Source organism: Vipera ursinii (genome assembly GCF_947247035.1).
Source record: "Vipera ursinii genome assembly, chromosome: 4".
NCBI lineage: Eukaryota > Metazoa > Chordata > Lepidosauria > Squamata > Viperidae > Vipera > Vipera ursinii.
Genome location: NC_139514.1, coordinates 86,830,655 through 86,852,356, shown reverse-complemented (window position 1 = coordinate 86,852,356; position 21,702 = coordinate 86,830,655). Strand labels below are relative to the sequence as shown.

At 35.0% G+C, this 21,702-nt stretch overlaps 1 protein-coding gene across 1 annotated transcript; it reads right to left on the bottom strand.

The window, feature by feature from the left end:
* Positions 1 to 443: 443 nt before the first annotated feature.
* On the bottom strand, positions 444 to 21,238 carry TMEM182 (transmembrane protein 182). The gene is made up of 5 exons (XM_083363027.1): positions 20,983 to 21,238; positions 20,613 to 20,712; positions 18,697 to 18,795; positions 10,709 to 10,846; positions 444 to 5,743 (listed from the first exon to the last, which is right to left on the bottom strand). Exons 1-5 carry the CDS (start codon positions 21,121 to 21,123, stop codon positions 5,520 to 5,522), a joined length of 702 nt encoding a protein of 233 aa, XP_083219153.1. The 5' UTR covers positions 21,124 to 21,238; the 3' UTR covers positions 444 to 5,519.
* Positions 21,239 to 21,702: the final 464 nt, after the last annotated feature.

Below are 21,702 nucleotides of genomic sequence, written 5' to 3'. Positions count from 1 at the left end.
CTTTACTTAGAATTTGCTTTACATTCAGAATTCAGGAGAGTTTTCATGCAACTAATATGCAAATATTATGGAAATATCAATATTGGGAAGAATGAGTCACTTCATTATTATACTGTATGGAAGGGGTTAGACAAATTGTGATTGCCATTAAGGTATAATATTTTATATACTGATGCAAGAAAACAAGTCTGTTAGATAAAAAAATACACATTAATATATTCCTAGTTAGAATGGATAGTATCATCACAGTGTCTAACACACTGTTCCAATTCAAAAGGTTTGTTGAAGTGGTTGCAATCATTGATGCAATGGAAATGTGTCTGTCAACCTTTGTTTAATCCTTAGCATCTGGCAGTCAGTGCTATCCAATATCCAAGATTTAATTCAAATATCATGGAGCATAGCCACTAAGAGCCTATAGCCCATGAATTTGTATAATACGACTTTTCCTGATCTTGAGGCTCCTGTCAGCCTTGGACAAAATTTCCAAATGTGTCATACCACAACTAATTCCAAGGAAAGTAGACTGAGAATTATATTTATTGTAGTTCTATATGTTTGGAAAATAATGAATCTGTATAATATATAGGTGTGTGTGTACATACATATACAAATACATATACATATACATAAAACCACTCCAATATAGTTACTACATAGCATTATGAAGCCAGTTTCATATTTTGAAAGGGTAACATTCATTCTCACCTCACCATCATTAATAAACTGAAGATCTCCAACCATATTGATTATGTAAACTAGAGTATTTCAGAACAGAGTGTTTGGAAACTGGAAAAATTTCTGTATGTCATTCTCAAATATCCTTGACAGGACATTTCATTCAATTTAGCATTTAAAAAACAGTCTTTGTAACTTATAAGCTCTTAAGCAAATGTAAGTGAGAGGCAAAGCTAACATGTCTGATAATTCACTCTATCTGACTGACAACTGTGCTGAATTTCCCCTGTGGTGCTAGCAAAACATTGTTACAAAAGTAATAACATACCAAGAAAAAAAGGATCATAAGGATCATGCTGTCAGCTTTAATTCTGGAGAACAAAAAACAGTGAGATGATTTGTGATAAGATCAGTCCCGTACAACTCAGGAACAGGGGTGCCAAATGTTGAATGGAGTAATATGATCTGAACTTAAAATAGCTGCCAAGTATACCATGGAGGAATAGTTCCATGAAATATGTTGCAGCATGAATTCAGAAGTAAAGTCACTGAACTGCAAGAGGTGATGAATGGAAAAGATTTTCCCTACCTTCATCCCTACCTGATATCTTCTCATGTAATTCTCCCATGCTTTTTCAATGTTTTAAAATACTGAAATTTCAATTTCTACATGGATTGCTTATGTCATGATTATGGCACGATCCTCCTCAGCTCAGAAAGTTCCAGGTTCAGTCTTTGGCATTTTCAATTCAAGTGATTAAGTGATATGACTGTTTTCATGAGGCTCTGGGAACATGCTGTCAACTAGAATAAATAATACTGAACTAGATAGACAAATATATTACAAGAACGGAAGGAAAAAAATAATAGTTTAAGAAAATATACGTTGATAGTTGGGGTGTGTGGGTGGGCATCTACAAGTCAGTAATTAACTACCTAAGTAGGTGTCCTTAGAATCAATGTGTGTATTGTACTGGTATGTCCAAATAATTCTTTTTATTATACTGTGTATTGATCTGCCTTGTCAAAAAATCAGCATCCAAAAAGCATGTCATTTCTCCTGAAAATGAACAATAGGTGAACATTAATAGTAGTGATGATGGCTTGAGTAAAAGGGAAAAACAGTTGGGAATTTCTCCATTGCAATGTAACTTATCTTGCTCACATTCATTCTGCTAATTATCTGTCTATTATTATTATTATTATTATTATTATTATTATTATTATTATTATTATTATTATTATTATTATTATTATTATATGAAAAACTACAATTATAACACCACTTCATAGCTTCACTGTGAGGCACTACACAGTTTCTTTTTACTGTTATTATGCAATAAAATTTCAATCCACTTTACATTTAAAGCTTCACAAAGACATATTTTGATTAGAAAATGAATGTGGACTGTCTTATTATATTATAAGCTTTTAATTATGTATTAGAATATATTTGATATTTCAGATTTCTTGGCTATCCACTCATATAGCATGGTTTATATCTGCTTTTCTAATTTTATTGCCCATAATCTTTTAAGATTGTAAGTATATTATCTATTGCTTGCATTCTTTTAAAAATATATATTTAAAAGAAAATTATTTTTTTTTAAAAAAATAAAGCTTTTATTATTTATTTTTCCCATTACCACAATCTCAACCTGGGAAATTATTATACACTTCTGGAATTACCATTCAGATGCCTCAATGCAACCACGTTATAGGGAATTACCACTTTTTATTGGGTCTTTCAATTAAGCCCACGGACCTCAGTAGTTAAGCTCATTGTATTCAGTTGTCAAACAGCTGGATGGGGAAGTGTTCCCATAGACCACAGGCAGGAATCCTGAGAGTTGAAGTCCACAAGTCAAAAAAGGGCCATCATTCCCCATCCCTGCCATAGACATTTTCCTAAGCATTGTTCATATATAGTGCCCACAAGACCCATTTTTTTTAAAAAAAATGCTCATATATAAAACATTACATGAAAATGGTCATGTGTTTTAAAATAACTCTAGAAAAATGTTACTGAAAAATATCACCAGCAGCCAGACAATAAATTAATATTAATGAAAAATCCTAAGGACAGCAAACAAATCAGAAGGCTGAAGGAATGGTAGGTAGATGTCTAAATAAGGCCATTTCCATCAAATTTATTGGATGAGTCAGAATAGTTTCCTAGTAAAAGCATATGATCCAAAGGCAACTGGATCTGAAAGCAATTGGAGATAAGGAAGCTTGGCTTTTTCATAGAGTGGGAAATAGTATGGAACATTAAACCAGCTTTGAGATCTATGGGAAGAATAAATGCATAACAACCAGATTAGTAAAATGCATATCCAGGCAAACAGCAAGTTTTATGTTTTGCTAATATAATGAAATTTAGCACCATCATTTGGAGAGAAACAGAGAGCAAGAAGAAAAGAAAAACCTTCTTTTATACAAATATTTTCCTCATTAAGTTTATTTTTTTAAAAAAACGGGAACATATACACTAATTTTTTTTCATAGAAAACATATGTCAAATACATATATATGTATTTTCCTAAAGAAATCCAATTATCATATGTTGCCGCAAATGATGAGATAAAAATTTTATCTTTGAAATCTGCTCCTATTTGCAAGAAGCAGATTTGGCATACTTTCAATTGTTAATCACTTTCTCCTGGTGAATAGATGATGCCCTGACTAGCCAGCCTCTAGTCATATTCTGAGGCATACAGGTATTCCTCCTATACTGGTAGTGTATTCAGACAACAGAGAAGGCTTTGGAAAAATGAAGACAGAAGTTCCATAAAAATGGTCACTTTAAATATTTATCAGAACATAATCGTGCTGGCTTTAATTCTACACCGAACCACTGTGGTAAGAGGAGAAGAGAGAAAATCAAAAGAGGGGATTATATTATAGCGAAAGAGATGTAAACAGACTGTTAAGAGACATACTTTCTTGCTATTACCAAAAATAGAGGATGGAACAAGTTTTCCAATGAAAGCATGGTTTTAATTTTAAAAAGTGAATGATTGCAAAATGATAAGAAATAAAAGGAGCAATAGTAGACTTGAGAAATGTAGACCTGGCTCCAGGCTTGAAAAATATAAGTAATATTTCTAATACCTCCTCCCTGGCCTTCCTCATCTACCCTAACTGAATATTAACATGCATTGTCTGGCAATGGTAGTAATACATGAAGCAGCCTTCAATGCCCCCTTTACATTATCCATAGTACTTCAGTCTTACAGTAGATTAAGTTATTAAGGGGAAAGCCTATCATCCTGAGCCAGAACAAAAAGGATACCATATGTAAGGCTGGGGCCTTCTGCTCAAGTTGCAAGTAGTGAGTAGCTTTTATCAATCTGGGAGAAAAAACAAGTGGGTCGAATCAACTGTAGTCTAGATAAGAATGAAACTCAATATAGTTTTGCTTCTTCAACATGGGAAGTGTGCTGTGGTAATATATGAGTTTTTAAAAATATCATTATTCTCCATTCCATATGATCACCCTTTCTACATATCCATCATAGGTTTTCCTTCCATCCTTCCTTCCTTCCTTCCTTCCTATGTAAAACAACAAGTGGACTATGAAAAGGTGATTGACGGACAAAAGCTTAAACAATGTGATCAAACGGATCAAATTATAAACATACTAGACACCAAAACATGATGTAAAAATGAAATAATAATTATTATATCATGCATTGTTTTGATGCCGCAGTAAGCAAAAACAGCTGCTGTTTGCAATGGGCTGAGCTCGATAACTTTTATCCATCATCTTTTGTAGTTCCTTTGGATGAGCTGTTCATGATTCAGACCACATGGATTTGTTGCATTTATACTGAACAGTATCATTGGCTAAAGCATTAAATGGATAATTATTTTTAAGAACAGAACTGGTTCCTCATAGCAAAACTAATACTGAGAATTGAAACAAAAACAAATAGAGTAAGCTTTCCATGGGACACTTGTTTGTTCAGTAAGGTTGCAAGACCAATTCAAACAATATTCTAATGAAGGACAACATATAGTCCAAACTGCTTCTCAGATGACTCTTAAGGAGACCAAAATTGGCACTTCTTTCATGAGCAATGTAGGTATTTGCATCTGGACTTCCCCATATAATTTTGCATTCTTTGTGCCTAAGAAAAGTATACAATTTGACTACAAGGCTAATTAATGATCAGACCTTATTTATTAGCTGTCGTAAGTACACAGATCCTTACACTGGAAAAATATATTGATGATAGAGAAAATTCAGATCTATATTGAATTTAAAAATGTGCCTGTTACTGGAAATTAGTATTGTTATATTATTATATAATATTAAAATGTTATTGCTAAAGACATGAAATTTGGGATCTTTCTTGTAGATTAATTGAGAAGGGTGACCTAAAAGGTCTCTCCTGTAATCTTTTCCTTACTTTCAGCAGCAAGAGAGAAGACCTAGTTTCATTGTAAATGTTCCTTCATTAAGTTGCTACTGTCAATAATGAATTGTTGAATTGGCCTGCACCTACTTCTTTTACATATTTTTTTATGTTACTACATGTAGGAATATTTGAAGAAATATGAAAGCATTATATTTCTGAAACGATTTTTATGTCCTTCATGAGAAGAATATATAAACAATGGCTACAATCTTGAGCATGTTTCTGTGAAGCAATCTTCACTGAACCTAAGCATCACACTTCCAGTATTACTGAATAGAAATATGAAATTACATTAGTCATTTAAGTCAATCTTCAATGGTACCATGAGCATTCTATGGTAGTAAGGATACCAATGTATAAAAAACATTTTTACCACAACTTCACTACACACTAATACTTCAAGCGCCAGTTACCCAGCTAATCAGAATGCAGATAAATTGTACGTCCTACCAGGAGGAACAACATACCAGAAAACATAGCAAAAAATATTCCAACTGGAGCCAGTATAAAAGACCAGCCATAACGTACATACATAGAATAACTTGAACAGTCAATTTTCTTCTCAGCTTCATAGGTTTTGAGATCAGCCACTGCTTGGACCCAGATAACATATAGTACAACCACCATGGAGAATAGGATGCCTGACAGATGGAGAAGAAAGAATGTTTTACTAAATATTTATGGCACTCAGAAATATCTACAAAATTTAGAAAACCATTAAAACAGATTCTACAATCCTATAAATAACAATTTCACAGAATAGATTGTTAGATTTTTATCCTCCATTTTGTTCAGAATCGCAAGGAAGCATTCATGACACTCTCCCCACATTCATGATACTCTCTCCTTCCATTTTTCCTACAACTACTTTGCAAGGAAGGATGGGCTGAAAGAAAGTAAATGACCCGATGTCACCCAGCAAGTTTATTTTGCTAAAAATGAACTAGAATCCAAGTCTGCTTCTACCCTTGTCTTCTACTCTAGTAGGAATCTTTTATGGATGGATGTAATGACAACTAAAGAAATATTTATTGGCAAACTTATTTACTAGTTACATAGGGAGCAATGTTCTAATTTTGTTTTTATACTATATATTACTCAGCATCATCTGGACCCGTACCAGTCCGGTTTCAGACCCAGTTACAGCACGGAAACAGCATTGGTTGCACTGGTAGATGATCTCTGGCGGGCCTGGGACAGGGGCTGTTCCTCTGTCCTGGTCCTACTTGACCTCTCAGCGGCTTTTGATACCATTGACCATGGTATCTTGCTGCGACGGCTCGAGAGGTTGGGAGTGGGAGATACTGTTTTACAGTGGTTCTCCTCCTACCTCTTGGGCCATTCGCAGTTTGTATTGGCAGGGGGGCAGAGATCCACCCTGAGGCCCCTTTCTTGTGGGGTGCCTCAGGGGTCGGTTGTCTCCCCCCTCCTGTTTAACATCTATATGAAGCCACTAGGTGAGATCATTCGTGGTTTTGGAGTGAGGTATCACCAATATGCGGATGATACCCAGTTGTTCATCTCCACCCCAAACCAACCCAGTGATGCCCTTGACGTGATGTCCCGGTGCCTGGAGGCGGTACGGGTCTGGATGGGGAGGAACAGGCTCAGGCTCAACCCCTCCAAGTCCGAGTGGCTGTGAATACCAGCATCTCGTATCATCCAACATGTTCCATCTCTTTGATAGGGGGGAGGTATTGCCCCCCTCTGAAAGGGCTCGCAACTTGGGTGTCCTCCTGGATTCACAGCTTAATTTGGAAGAACATTTAACTGCTGTGACCAGGGGGGCCTTTGCAGAGGTTCGCCTGGTGCGTCATTGTGCCCGGTTTTGGACAGAGATGCCCTATGCATGGTCACCCATGCCCTTGTCACTTCTCGCCTGGATTACTGTAATGCTCTCTACATGGGGCTGCCCTTGAAGTACACCTGGAGGCTTCAGCTGGTGCAAAATGCAGCCGTGCGGGTACTTATGGGAGTTCCTCGATACTCCCATGTTACTCCACTCCTGCGCGAGCTTCATTGGCTTCCGGTTGTCCTCCGGGTGCGATTCAAGGTGCTAGGCAGGTTCACATCCCACCAGGCTCAAGGTTGACTCAGCCTTCCATCCTTCCGAGGTAGGTAAAATGAGGACCCAGATTGTTGGGGGCAATTAAGCTGACTTTGTAATAATGCCGCTTGGGGGGGCGTGAAAGCCCTAATAAGCAGGCATATACATAGAATGAAGTCTACTGCTAAGCTTGTAAGCCGCCCTGAGTCTTCGGAGAAGAGCGGGATATAAATGGAATTAAAATAAAATAAATAAATATTTGTGAGACCACCTGCTGCCATTGTCAACCTCCCATCGCCCGATTCGCTCCCACAGGGTTGGCCTACTCAGAGTTCCGTCAGTTAAGCAATGCCGGCTGACGAACCCTAGGGGGAGAGCCTTCTCTGTGGGCGCGCCAACCCTCTGGAATGAGCTGCCTCTGGAGCTGCAGATGGCCCCTGACCTTTGGTCCTTTTGCCGTGACCTGAAGACATGGATGTTTCAACAATCGGGCCTGGACTGACTATGGTGTTAAATTTGGTTTTATGGGGTTAAATTACTACGTATTGAACATATCTACTGTTTAATTATTTTTTAAATTTTGTATTTTCATGTTCTTTTTAGTTTTTATTGTTGTGAGCTACCCTGAGTCCTTAGGGAGAAGGGCGGCATATAAATATAATCAATCAATCAATCAATCAATCAATCATTTTAGAAGGTCAGCACATAGATTTGTGATATCTATCTATTCATCCAATAGAGAAAATATTTGGCCCATCATTTTTTGGTTGAGGTTGGTTGAGGTTGAGAAGAGCAGATTACCAAAAACCAGTGGAGGACCAGATGCTCCAATTCTTGATTTAAACATTCATTATTTACATGACTTCTTTCAAAACAGATTGAATGCTTAATTGTACCATTAGTTTATTACCAAGATGAATGCGCCAAATGACACTTATTGTTCTGGGAGAAAAATGTTCCATTATTATGATAATCACAAATGGCCATTGCCATTCAAGCCCAGTGATTATGATTAAATTCAATAAAAATATGAATTTTTGGAAACCTTTGAGATTGCTACATAGTTCCTCTGTTCCAACCTGTTAAGACCCTTTGCTTGGACAGTTCATTAGTAAATGTAAGTGTCTTAAAGCTGTAATGAATCACAAAGGGATGGAACACATTACTTCAAAAACATAAACAATGAGTTCAGGAGAGATTTGGATAAATAAGGATTCGTCTTTCTGTTTCTCTTCATCCCGCACCATTACTCATTTTGCTATTTCATTTTTCAGGGGCACCCATATTTTATCCACAAGGTATAAGGTTACATAGGGATGAGAAGCAGGGATTAGCAGAAGTCTTCATTCCTATATACCTCTGCTTCTTTCAAAAGTAAATAAATGACTAAGAGAAGTATCTGTATGCTGGAACAAATTCTTGATCTTCCCAGTTCCATTAGTACTACAGAGATTTTAAAATCCTTAATTTTTAAAAAAATCATTCTAGACTTTGTTCTTTCTGTTGGCTTTGTCAGCAGGATGTATGTGGACATCTTCTGATCTCATAAGAACAGACTGTTCTGCTGTCAAGGCGCTTCATGCACTTCACACAGCTTCAATCAAATCCTACAAAGATCTAAGGACAAGTCAGCCTGAAGATAAAAAAGACTAAGTCACACAGTGGCTCTGAAATGGTAGCTGATCTGCATGTTTTGCTAGTAGACAACATGCAAATCAGCCTTTCTTGTACATGTGTTAGAGAAAATATATGAAGGGACAGCAATTCAAAACAAGATAAATTATGTGGGTTGAGAAAATTAAACATACATCCATCCTCCCATTATTTCCTTGCATGTTTGATTATTGATTTAAAATAATCAAATAAAGACCTCTGCTAAAAAAGCTTCTTTTTCCTTCTTGTTTAACCTCTGAACCAATGTAGAAAAGAACAGAATTTAGGAAGGATCGAGCTAGAAGAGAGTCTTCTAAATCACACATTCCATGATCTGTACTTTCATGTTTTAGCTGAGGTAAATAAAATGATATGTTTCAACTGCAGTATTTTAAATAAGGTCATAGGACTTTGATCCTCCGAACAGCCATGAAGTGATATGGAGGGACATAAATAAGGAGCAGAAAGCTAAGAAAAAAGATAGGGTTATTCCATTGAAGAGTTGGATGGTTAGATGTAAAACTCCATCGTTATATTTAGCAGGATTTATTTTTGAGCAGACACACATAGGATTGCTCTAAATACAACTATTATCCAACATCGTCAGTACATAAGCAACATCTCTTTTGAGTCAGATTTCTCCTGTTCTGTGCATAGCATAATCTCTTGGTTAGGCCATTAAATGCTTACAGAGACTCATGTACTTTGAATAGCTTGCTCTGAATTTAGATAATTTCAAATCTATAGAATATTTTACTATATTTTGAAATTAATAAATGAGAAGAAAGCCAGGAGTACTCCAGCCACTAGCATATTATTTCCATAAAATTTGTGGGAAAGGAAAATGCTAAGAAGATAAATGAAACTTGTGTTAAGGCTACCTTGACTATTCCTTCAAGGAGACAGATGGAATATAAATCCAACAAAGTGTCTATATTCTGAAACAGGATGGTATAGAATTTATCAGAAAGTTGTAAGAACCAAAGTTTGGAATAGAAATGGAGCAACTGATGAAGAATCACTTAAGGATAATGTTGTAGAGTAATTTGGTTATTGAGTCAGGCATAGTTTAACAAGGCTAAAATTAATTGTTCAAGACCCTGAATTTGTGGCAGAAGTGGGGACTGAGTAGGAGGAGTAAGAATAGTATCTATAATAAAATAAAAATGACTGCATGTAGTAACAGAAATATTTACACAGAACTACAGATCAATCCAAAAGAATGGAACAAGGGAAAGAAAAGATACGTATTTGGGTCCTGGATGTCAGATCTGGGTTCTAAACAAGTATGCATGTATTCTGCAGAAACACCTGATGAGTTGTTTCTGAAAGAGACAGAAATGACTGGAAGTAAGGCTCTTATTTTCTTGGTCTGTCAGGAGAGGGAGACAAAGTTTGAGGGTTGATCTTGAAGGAGAGAATTAGGTTCAAACTAGGTTTTCTATTGTCTTTCCAAAGGCTTCAAAATAAATTTTGATATTTTTTCTTGAAGAAACTACCACAATTCCAAGAGTACTTTCCTAAATGGATTACTTCCTTACTACATAAACAAGAAGGCATTCTTAGATGCTGTCCCACAAAATATGTGGAGGTTAGATTATCTTCTGGATATATTTTGAAAATGGCATGCATTACATTGTGAAGAATAAGGATTTTATGATAGATAAATACATGGACATAGAATGATTGGGATATATACATATACACATATTTTTTTAAAAAAAATGTTAACCCTTTCTTCAATGAGGCTTTTTCAAGAAACATTCCCATAGATATCCAAGGTATTTTATATTTAGTACTCAAAACCCTCCCTGGGTCCTTGCATTGCATCTATGGCCTGAACCACACAGCCTACAATTTTAGGATAAGGAATGTTGCTTTGAGACAACTAACATGTGAAACTTACCAGCCGCAATGAAAAAACTTCCTCCTATTTTGTAGAGGATGTGACTACCAAAAGGTGCAGCACAGATGATGAAGAAACTAGCAACAACCACAGTGACCACTCCAAGGAGCATGAAAATTGACCAGAAACCACGATAAACTGGAAATGGGGACAGAAGAATATTGAAAAGAGATTTTAGAGAATAACAGACAATTTTTACAAAATCTGTTCAGCCTTCCCTGGCATTTTTTTTATTAGCAATCTGAACATTTATTCCAATACAGCCTCCTGGTAATCAGTAATCTAAAGCACCATATGTCCTGCATTAGAAAGGAATGCCAAATACTATCAGATCATCTTGGAATATAATGATGCATGTGAAAAGTGTTATGAATCCCTATTGCTTGGTATCTGCTGGAGAGACATGTGGTTAATCAGTTCACTTTTTTCTTGGCCAATGGAAATTGTTTATAAAATAATGTGCTGAACTATAGCCAAGATTCTTCAAGATATTTGCAGGGTTTTAGCAGATACAATTGATCTTACTAAAGTAGAAACAGAGCCTAGAGACAATGCAAAGAAAAGTTTAAAACATAGCCAAGATAAGTCACAAAAATGTTGAAAACCAGAATTGAGTGCTTTTAAGAAATGTATACTGTATATTCATCAAAATGTATTTACACATGGTTTTAAAATCCAAACTGAAAGTATCAATGGAAAGACAAGCCAAAATATGAATTCTAAAAAAAGTCAGAATTGCTAATAACTAGAGCTATTCAGACAGTACATTTCTTTGTGTATTTTTCAAAGCAAATATCAAAAATCATTGTGTTAAGGATAATAATAATAAAGGTTCTGGATAATGATCAATGCATTAAGAGTCTGGTAACATATGTTGTTCTTCCCCTCAAATATTCATAATAATAAACTAATTGACTAATTAGGCATCTATTTTTAAGAAACTCTTTATAAAAACTAGAATCATGGAAATCCATTTATTTTATTCATTATGAAAGTAGGAAAATGTTAAATTATTGTGAAAAGGCGTAAGTATGAAACCATTTGTATACAACTAAAATGTACATCCCACTACAATAAAAACAGTTTAGAATTATTCATAATACTAATATTTAGACTATATTTTCAACTACTGTTTTATGAATGGAGTTGCATAAAATAGTTTAAACTGTATGAGCCTTCTATAAATTAATTTTCCACATATTTTATTAATAAAGGAAGTACTACTATTTCAATATTTTTTAAGATTTTAAATGAAACTTTATTTACACTGTAATGCAAATAATTTTAATTCTAAAAAAGACTGTAAATGTATTAGGATTGCTATGTTTCTTAATGTATAAATGACAGTCCTTTAAAAAAAAAGGGTTGTTAGAATCTAATCTTGGTCACAGCACTTGCTATTATACTCTGTTTATATGGTATAACCTAAACAAGTTGCCCAGAGTCATTTTGCAGAGTGAGATGGGTGGCATATAAATTAAATACAAAATCAAGAAAAATATTTTTTTTTAATTTACATCATGTACACAATTGCAATTGCAAATATTACATAAAACCATGTCTTATTTTCCAACTGCCTTGGTGCAGTATCCTCTCAATAAGTAATTATACTTTACTATAAAATAGATTATGTATGCTTTGATTATGAATCTATACATTAATTTTGTTTATTTTAAATATATACTTCTAGCTATGTTATGATGGCAGATCAAAAATTTATTTTGATATAAAATATAAAAATGTAAGTGAATGGTTGGAACACTTGTCTAAACACAATTTAATATGAATACAAGGAAGAAACTCATCTTGTGTTTTATTATAGTTTTCTACATCTTCTGGTTGAAGAAGTGGTTATTTGCACCCGACTGCTGAAGGACAGTTGAGTATCTAATGGGATCTTTCAAAATAAGATATACAAACTATAGCCTCTTTCCTTAACAGTAAACTATAGCCTCTAACATTTTCTAGAATCTTGGGCAGAATTCCTCAGTTTGAAGATTGTCATTCATAAGAAGCAATCAGTCAAAATTATTTTGTTAGTTTGTTTTTGAGAAACTGATGTAGAAACAGTTCATCTTTGTTTCTTTTTTTGTGATCAGAAATATTATTCAGGGAGCAATATGGCTAAGGAACTGGAAACTTATTATCTGCTACTTTTGGAAAGTTAAATATTCCTTTAAATTTGGGGCCCAAATTTTTCCATAGATTTCTGCACTTGCTCTCATATACACAGAAATAATAATTTATCATTATCATTAAATTTGTAAGCCATCCAAAATGAAGCAATTTATTATTTCACTGTGTGATATTTACACAATATAATTTATCAACAAATAAAGTGGAATTTGGTCTAATATTTATATTTAGGCTATTTCCAAAGTAGTAGGCCAAAAATGCACTAATGTTGCAGAATTAAGAGACTCAGACCTCGGAATCAAAAGAAGTTTGTTTTATTTTGCGCGCAAAAGGTTCAGGTTAGAAAGCAAAGGCAATGTCTGAACAACTTTCCAGGAAACAAGCAAGTACATTTATAGTCTTCAAAAGTCACAGAACACAGAAATGTAACTTATGAATTCTGATTGGTTACATGAATTCTAAGCCCCCTTCTAGCTCACCCCTAGCCCCCCTTTGCAGTGCAAAATTCTAGCTAAATACTGTATAGTGCAACCTTGCTTCTAACAATGGTCACAGGTGTCTTGCTAGCCTCTAAGTTTTCTGTGCTATGTCTGTGGTCAACTACAAGCGAGACATATGTGGTTAGCTGTAACGGAAGCTATACTAAGGTGTTCCAAGGGTAAATGTGTGGTTTGACATTTTCCATTTCCTTGTTCTTCTTCTAACTAATACACGAATTTTTCTTTATGCCTCACTTTTGTGTCCTACCTCACATTTATGACATACAGCATTCATATGTATTCTTTGTGTTTTTCCTTATAGCCTGTCTCACTAAAGTGGTGCTACAGGTTTCAAATCCACATGCTTTGTGTTGTTGCAATACGAATAGTTTCCATAACTAAGTATCACAACTTTTTTCTCCAGCATGTCACAGCTCTAGTTTTGGCAATGCTTCACAAGGCTAAAAATATAAAAGAGCTTGTTGGGAACAGGAAAACAAACAGGACTGAATGGGTATTTGAGCTTCATTTTTATCATAGTGATATTGCCAGTCAGAAGAGCAATTTTTTCTTAATGTCTTTCACTGAATCATAAAACTTGCAGAATTAGAAGTACCCTCAAGAAGGGGATTGACTGTTGTTTGAGTTATTGAGTGATTGATTGCAAAATGTGAAAATAATCTTCTTCTCAGGTTGCTCTTAAGGGTAGACATAACCAGTATGTTTTCTCTTCCAGTAGAATTATTAAGGAGTCTACAAATTAACTGTCTTCAATATTTGATCTACCTATTTCTTTCTACTTCTTTGTAAAGGAAAAGGTTCCAAGAAAACTGAATAGGAATAGATTCATTTTTTTTTGTATTCAATAATTTGCAATTTTATGTTACTTTTTATATAACCAAATAAAGTTTGTTTGGGAAGAGGAAAGGAGATGATTTTTCAGGATAAGAGTTTCTTTAGTCAAATAGCTTCCTTTTTGCAGAAATCGGCCTAATTTATGAACAATGTGATTGATGGCTCAATGTTTCTCAGGATTTTTTTATTCATCTAGCTGACCTTTTTTATAACAGGAGTTCATGAAGGTTTTTTTATTTAAAGAATTTGTACATTTAAAATGTTCTATTGATTTTTAAGAATTACAATCTTTAGTGCTTAATAAACAACATGTTGTATGGGTTCACATATTTGACATTAACCATATAAATCTGTTCAGTATTACACAATCCAGTATTTTTTCCCTGATCCTCCTTTCTTCCTCATTTTTTTCCATTTCCCCCTCATTACACAGTTACAATGTTTGGTACTATTGATGTATACAAAGTTAGATATAAGCATCTTCATCATATTTTATTAATATTATAAAAATAACAATAATATCAATTCATGAATCATTATCCTGCTTTTCATGTTCTTGTTAAGGTTTAATTTCCCATCAGTATTTCAAATATATTTGTCAGTTATGATTTTCTCAATAATAATTACATAGCTAAAAGTTTTATTCATACCAATCCTCCTATTTTCATATTTAACATATCAAAAAAGAAAGAAGAAAAAATGCTATTTTAATTCTAAATCATATATTTAATTATAAAAGTCTAATTATATCTAAGGGTCATCTGTTCTTTTAATCTTATTCAAATAAGTATTTAAACTTATAATGCCCCCTCTAAAAGATCAAATCTTTCTGTTTTTTAAATCTATCTCTTTCTTTCTTTCTTTGCCAAATAGCTTTCTAAGCCACGGCAATTAAATCACCCAGGAATTTTCTTTCTATTTTTTTTTTAAAATTGCTTGGCATGAGGAAGACAATTTAGGTAGGGTATTTTTGGCAGGGAATTCCACCCATTTATATTCCTTAAGCAACACCCAGTTTCCTTCTCCCTCAATTTCTCTTTTCATTCCCTCTCTCTCAAGTTGTAACATTTCCCCTAACAGCTCTATATTCCATTTTTAAAAATCTTCTTCCTTGCCATCAGATGTATTTTGTAGACCTAAGGGGTAGAGTCTTTTGCATTTTCATTGTTATGGCTAAGTCTTGCAGTATTTTGTTTGTATATGGTCATTTATATTTCCCTTCTTGTATCTCTTCTGTCTCTAAATCCATTTCCTCTGCTTTGTCTTCTGATTTCTGGTTTATTTGTTCATACTTTGTAGTCATTGTCTGGGGACTTTCCAGTTGTAGATTTAATTTGGAGATTTGCTCATTTATATTGTTGCTTTTAGTCTCACTATGGCTTCTGTTTATGTCTTCTTTGTATGCAACAATTGTTTGGTGAATTAGTTGTAGCATAGACTATATTTCCTTCTTAAAGGTGTTTGTTTTTTCTTTAGGCATCATTCCTGGAGATCCTCTAGTATCACCAGTCTCAGTAAGAGTAGATCAAAGTTTCATCTAGTTTTCTGGTCTTTATATATAGCCTTTATAATCCAATAGGTCCCAGAGTATAGATCCAGTCCTGAAAACAATATTTTACAGTGATCCTTTGTCTCAGGTATCCAAAAATTGTCAGTCAGGTAAAGTTGTAATACACAATGTTCAAAGTGTTCAAAATGTTTAACCTCCTTGAAAACAACTCAAAAGTCTCTCCCAGCCAGGTGTATTATATATAAATATAATAAAATAAAATAAATAAAAATAAATAGTCCAAAATCAATTTTTTCTTTCTGTCCCACTAGCTTTTGGATTAAAAGTCCAAGCTCAGTAGGTATTTATAATCCAAGAAGATCAGGGTGATAAGTATACCAAAATATTTTCCTTTATTGCCAGCTGTTCTCCCAAGCTAGAAGTCACCAAGCAGCCAGGAAACAAATTATAGTGCTGTACACAAATTCACCACTAGATGTCATTCAAAGTCCATTTTCCACTCTTAAGACAAAGGATTGATTTCTTATATTTCACCTCAATATTTTTTTTCCAAAGAGAAAATCTTAACAGTTATCTCAGTTCTCAAATTTATCAAAACTGTGGCTTTAAAATTAAAATTAAAACACTGTTTCCGTTCACATTCAGAGGTTTTTAGCTTCTTGGAAGCTTTTCCCAGGAAATTCAGTTGTAAAATGGTAAAGAAAGGATCGATATTCTCACCCAGTTCCAAACATGCTGTTTACGATATAATAATTGGTGCTTTTTCTTTTTTGGTTGTCATCAGCTAATCGCCAGCCACAGGAATGTAGCCAGCCTTTCCCCTGCCAGTTTGGAGGGCTTTCCTTGGATCGAATGGAAAGACCGCCATCTCTCCATGATCAACAAGGCACGCCTCCTCTTCATTGCCTCTTCATGGCAACTTTAGGCCCTTTTTAGGGGCCCCAGCAGGGCGAAATTGGGCACGGAAGGCAGGGCCCTGCCTTCTTGTGTCCATCCCACTGTGACACAAAACCAGAAGTCCCATTTAAATAATTTGTATGGCTGCCTATTTTATGCATGATCAACATAGGCAGCTCACAACAACATTCCATAAAATAGAAGCCAGAAAACCCCACAATATCATATGGTATATGCCATCACAACAAATAGTTTCTTATCAACTCTACATTTACATTTGCTGGGCTCACTCCTATTCTAGCTCAATGCCTGTCTTCATAGCCTTCTGGAATGGTAATAGAGTGGGGCCCTCCAAATCTGAGAAGGAAGCTCTTCCAAAGAGTTGGGTTTGGAACACAGAAGGTGCAAAAAAAATCCCCCAAAAAGGTCTCTTGCTTGCTTGCTTGCTTGCTTGCTTGCTAGCTTGCTTATTTATTTAGAAAATTTGTATTGCTGCCTACTTGCCCATGGCAACTCAAAACAGCTTACATCAATAGAAAAACACCTTATAAAAATAAAATAACAGGAAAAATAAAATAATATAATAACCCACCTCCACCCCAGCTATAATACACATTAAACTAGCCTCTTGCTGGACTTTATCCCACTCTGGGTTCCCTAAGCCTGCTGGTAGAACCAGGTCTTCAGTGCCTTCTGGAAGAGTACTAAAGTGGGGGGCCAGTCTAACCTCTGAGGGAATGATGTTTCAGAGAGAGGGAGCTACCACAGAGAAGGCCCTTCTTCTGGGTCCTACCAGATGCATTCCTTAGGGGACAGGACCTGCAACATTCCTTGCCTCCCTGCTCTAGTGGGTCGGGTAGATGTGACCACCAATACAGTGACCACGGTTTGAAATTTTACCAATCACATATTTGATCAATATATAAAAGACCATTTGTGGTGGAGGTAAAAATAGGCAAGATGATACTCAAGCAATCAAAATGCCACACCATTCTCTTTTTAAGATATCATAACACAAAAAAAGAAGTGCTATGTTGTCTTGACTTTTTCACCACCACCCCCTCTCAAAATGTTGCTCTTGACCTTTTTCATATGATCTATGAAACTAAACTATTGGGAGGAACTATATCACCAATATCTTATTAAGATAATTTGATTTAATTTAGTGTATTTTAATTTTTTAACCCCACTCAACCCATTTCTCAATTTTCGTCTTACCTTATTTTTAGGTGTAACTGTTGAGATGCTATTTAAAGGCACAATGCAATTTTCAGCCTAAAAATGTTGGATTCAATTTCTGTGATAAAAGGACACTATTAATGGATACTGGCCATCTGTTTTCAGCTAGCAGTAAAGTGTTGTTTTTGACAAATTAATTTTAATTTGAACCTCCATGAGACTAGTTCTTCCCTAGAAATACTTCACTCTTTTTTTCTTTGTTAAGCATGAACTTGCGTTATGAACTTGAATATATGCACAGAGTTCTCAGATTATATCTACCCCACCCTTCCAATCACACAAGTCAGGATACTAGAATTTTGGTGTCTCCTTGAGCCATTCTTGCTCCTTTTAGATATCAGTTTCTTTATTGGTGAGAAAAGATTATGAGATGTGATAAGAATAAGATCACTGAAAATCAGATTACCTATTCAAAGCTGTTGCCAGGAATGAAACACAAACAAACACACACACACACACACACACACACACACACACACACACACACAAAACCTGGTTTAAGACAATGCTATTTACTCTCACCTTAGAAATGTGCCTTAAGTATCACATAGACTTTTAGGGAGAAAAACCAAAATAAAAATTATACATACTGGTAAAACAATGACCCATCTGAACACAGAATCCAACCTGATGACTCTGGTGATCATAAATGAGTTATGACTATAGAGGATCTACTCACACAAGAAACAACATCCCAGGACAATGCAACACTGTGGCTTCAATTCCAAAATGGGGCTTCAGTGGCAGAAGTGATGATCTGCTTATAATTCTTAGAGCAATTGCTACTGCTGTGCTTTCTGAACAGCAGTTCTGGAATTGAACTTGAAGAATTGTAAAGCCATAATATCATAATTGCAACAAAGAATACTTACTAATTGCAGAATTATAGGTGGTTGAATTATGGGAATTTCTTAAGAAAGGAAATGGAGAGAGATAAGCATGGGTGCAGTTTTTAGAAGGTGACTGGTTCGCTGAAAAACAGTAACGAAGGCTAAATTATTAACTTGCATTTCTATACATGTTAATTTCCCCAATTTTAGAATGCTTATGCTAGGTGCATGAATAATTGACCCTGTATGTTTAAGATCCAAGATTCTGAATTATATAATGGAAAGAAAAAAGAATTACATTCTTTTAATGAAATAGTTCTTGTAGGGCTCTATGGTGTCAGTGTCAAATCGCACAGTCTCTAGGAGTCAGGTAGCATATACACTTAAAAATAAAAATATGCTACATGATCTGGACTAGCTAAAGGCAACTGTAGGAAAAACACTACTCTGGAGGAAGTTTTGGTAGCAGTAATAGTACTGCTTGATTCACTCTGAACTGATTCAGAGTGAAACAGAAGCGGTAAAGGACTTCCCTAGAGAATTCAAGCCATTTCCCAGTGAAATGTCTATATTTAAATTTTTAAGACAAACAAACAAATGCAAAATATCATTCATTGACTTTTCCTGATACCCAGATGCCTATATTACAGAAGATCCTTATAAGGAAATCACATAAGTGTAAGAAAAACATAAACACGCATTCTTATTCCTCCCAAGTTCTTCAGTCTCTCTAATATTTAAACTACCAGTACATTGCATAACCTTTTTGTAATTCCAATATTCTATCATCGAAAAATCATTCAGTAGACAAGTCTCCATCTAACTTTGTTCTATTAGAGTCCTAATATTTCATTTTAGGACTTTCACTATCTCCCATTTGGAATCTGGAGAGTAGCATGGAAAAAGGAGGATGCTTTTGAATTGCCTGAAAAGTGGATAGGTGGATGGGTAGAGGGAAAGAGAGAAAGACATTTGAGACATTAGTGCTTTGTTTTTATTTTTTGATGTTAGGTAAAACTTTGCTATAGTTTAGAGTTTTTATTGATGCAATTGTTTTGAATTATGGTCCTACAAACAGCAATTAGGTTTTTTATGGAAAGATGGGCAACGCTTATTTCCATAAATACTTTAAATATTTAAGAGGAACTTAAATCGATACAGTTATTATACTTCCCAAATGATTAAAACAGTTTATAAACATAACTTTATATTTTTATGTTTCTCTAGTTCTCTATGTACAATGCTTAGGAATACCGGATGCTTAGTGAGTTGGCATCTGTGCAAATCTACATAGATATTTATATAGAAAGGCTCTGTCTGTTGTTTACTTACAAAACACCTTGCTCTAGAGTAGTGCATGAGAAAAAAGAAAACATATTCAAATAAGTTCTTTCATTTCATTCAAGTCCTTGTGCAACTCTTGCACAAGCACAAACATGAAGTTGCTATTCAATCTTGTTTATATCACTATGTGAAGCATTGCTAGAAGTATTTGCAGAATGCATTTGGGCAGGCATGTTTATAAGTGTTCTAAGATTATAGCTTTTATGTTTGCATACAGGATCATACTCCTAGAAGAAACATGCTGGGTTTTTAGTGGATTGCTATGTTGGAGTGTCGCAAACCATTGCTTTCTGTGGTTGAAGTGAACCTCTCCTGAATACTGTGAATATAAAGCAGCTTAAAGAAAAGGGGTACTGTGAGCCTTCTTCAACCTCTGTCCAGAATAATATCCATTACAGACCCACATATCTGATCTTGAAGATTGGGAATCCTCTAGAACAGATTTCGAAAGAATCACAAAGAAACCCAGCAGAGAGAAGGATAATAAAAATACTCATGAAGATCCATTTTGCCATACAAAAAGGTTTCCTTCTACAGATAGAACTTATTAAAGCAGACAAATTTTAAAATGTAAGTAAGCATTCTGCATAGTAAGTCTAAACTAGATTACTTACTGTACCAAAACTTTAACATACTGCTAGGATTCTCATCAATCTTCCCATCAAACCAACATCTCCAGAAGAAACCCTCATGGTGGAACATAATTGTCTCTTCCTGCACATAAGAAATTAAAAACTCATCATACATTTGTATGAACTCATGTTCTATGTTTTATGGTGGATTGATCATAACTCCTGCTAATTCTGTATATTACTGACCAAAATAGAAATCAGAGAAAGTAACCTCCTGAATATTACTGGCTGAGGTTAATATTAAAATCAAAATGTTCCTTATGCATTCAATGGTCTTTCTAAACAAGACCAAACAGACACATCTCTGATACCACTGCAAGAGATTATTCCTAGAAATAAAAAGTATACTAACCCTAGTGTGATTCACATCTTCAGAACACTTCCCAACTTCTGTAGCCAGAAGCCAATAGTCTGTCCCAAAAGCAATCAGAAAAAACAAAATCCCAAGAGCTCCAAAGAAGCCTCCAAAAAATATTCCAACACTCAACTTCATTGCTGATTTGTTCTTTAAAAATAACTGATAGATCTAAAATATATACTTCAGGGTGGTGGGGGAGAAATGTCCTCCTTAGATAAATTTAGTTAAGAATAGTGTTGCTTATGCTATGGCTTGGATCTGTGTTCAATTAAACTGCAACCCCTAGCAAATGAAGATAGACTTCTATTTTGGGACACTCCCTGAAACATCTTTACAGTATTTTCCTTAGCTGGCGTGAGCAGCCAAAAATAGCTGACCTTCCCTTAGCGAGCTATAGCTATTGCCTTGAAATATTGTTGCACATGGTACATTCACATATGAAGAAGAGGGATGAAATTACTGTCCCGTTATTATTCTGCCTAGGTTGGATTTCAATATCCAGTGCCGACAAGCAGTAGCAATATATATACCCTGCAACCAATTTATCTTCTTCCTATAAGGAGGCAAAGAATAGTTCTTCTCTGTCACAGGCAAACATACAAAGTACAGTGAAAATTAAGTTGCAGATATGTAGGCACGTTGAAGCTTATCATCAGGTAGATAGAACACTTGAGCCTCATTGACTGATTGACTGTCTCATTCCAAGACATTTAA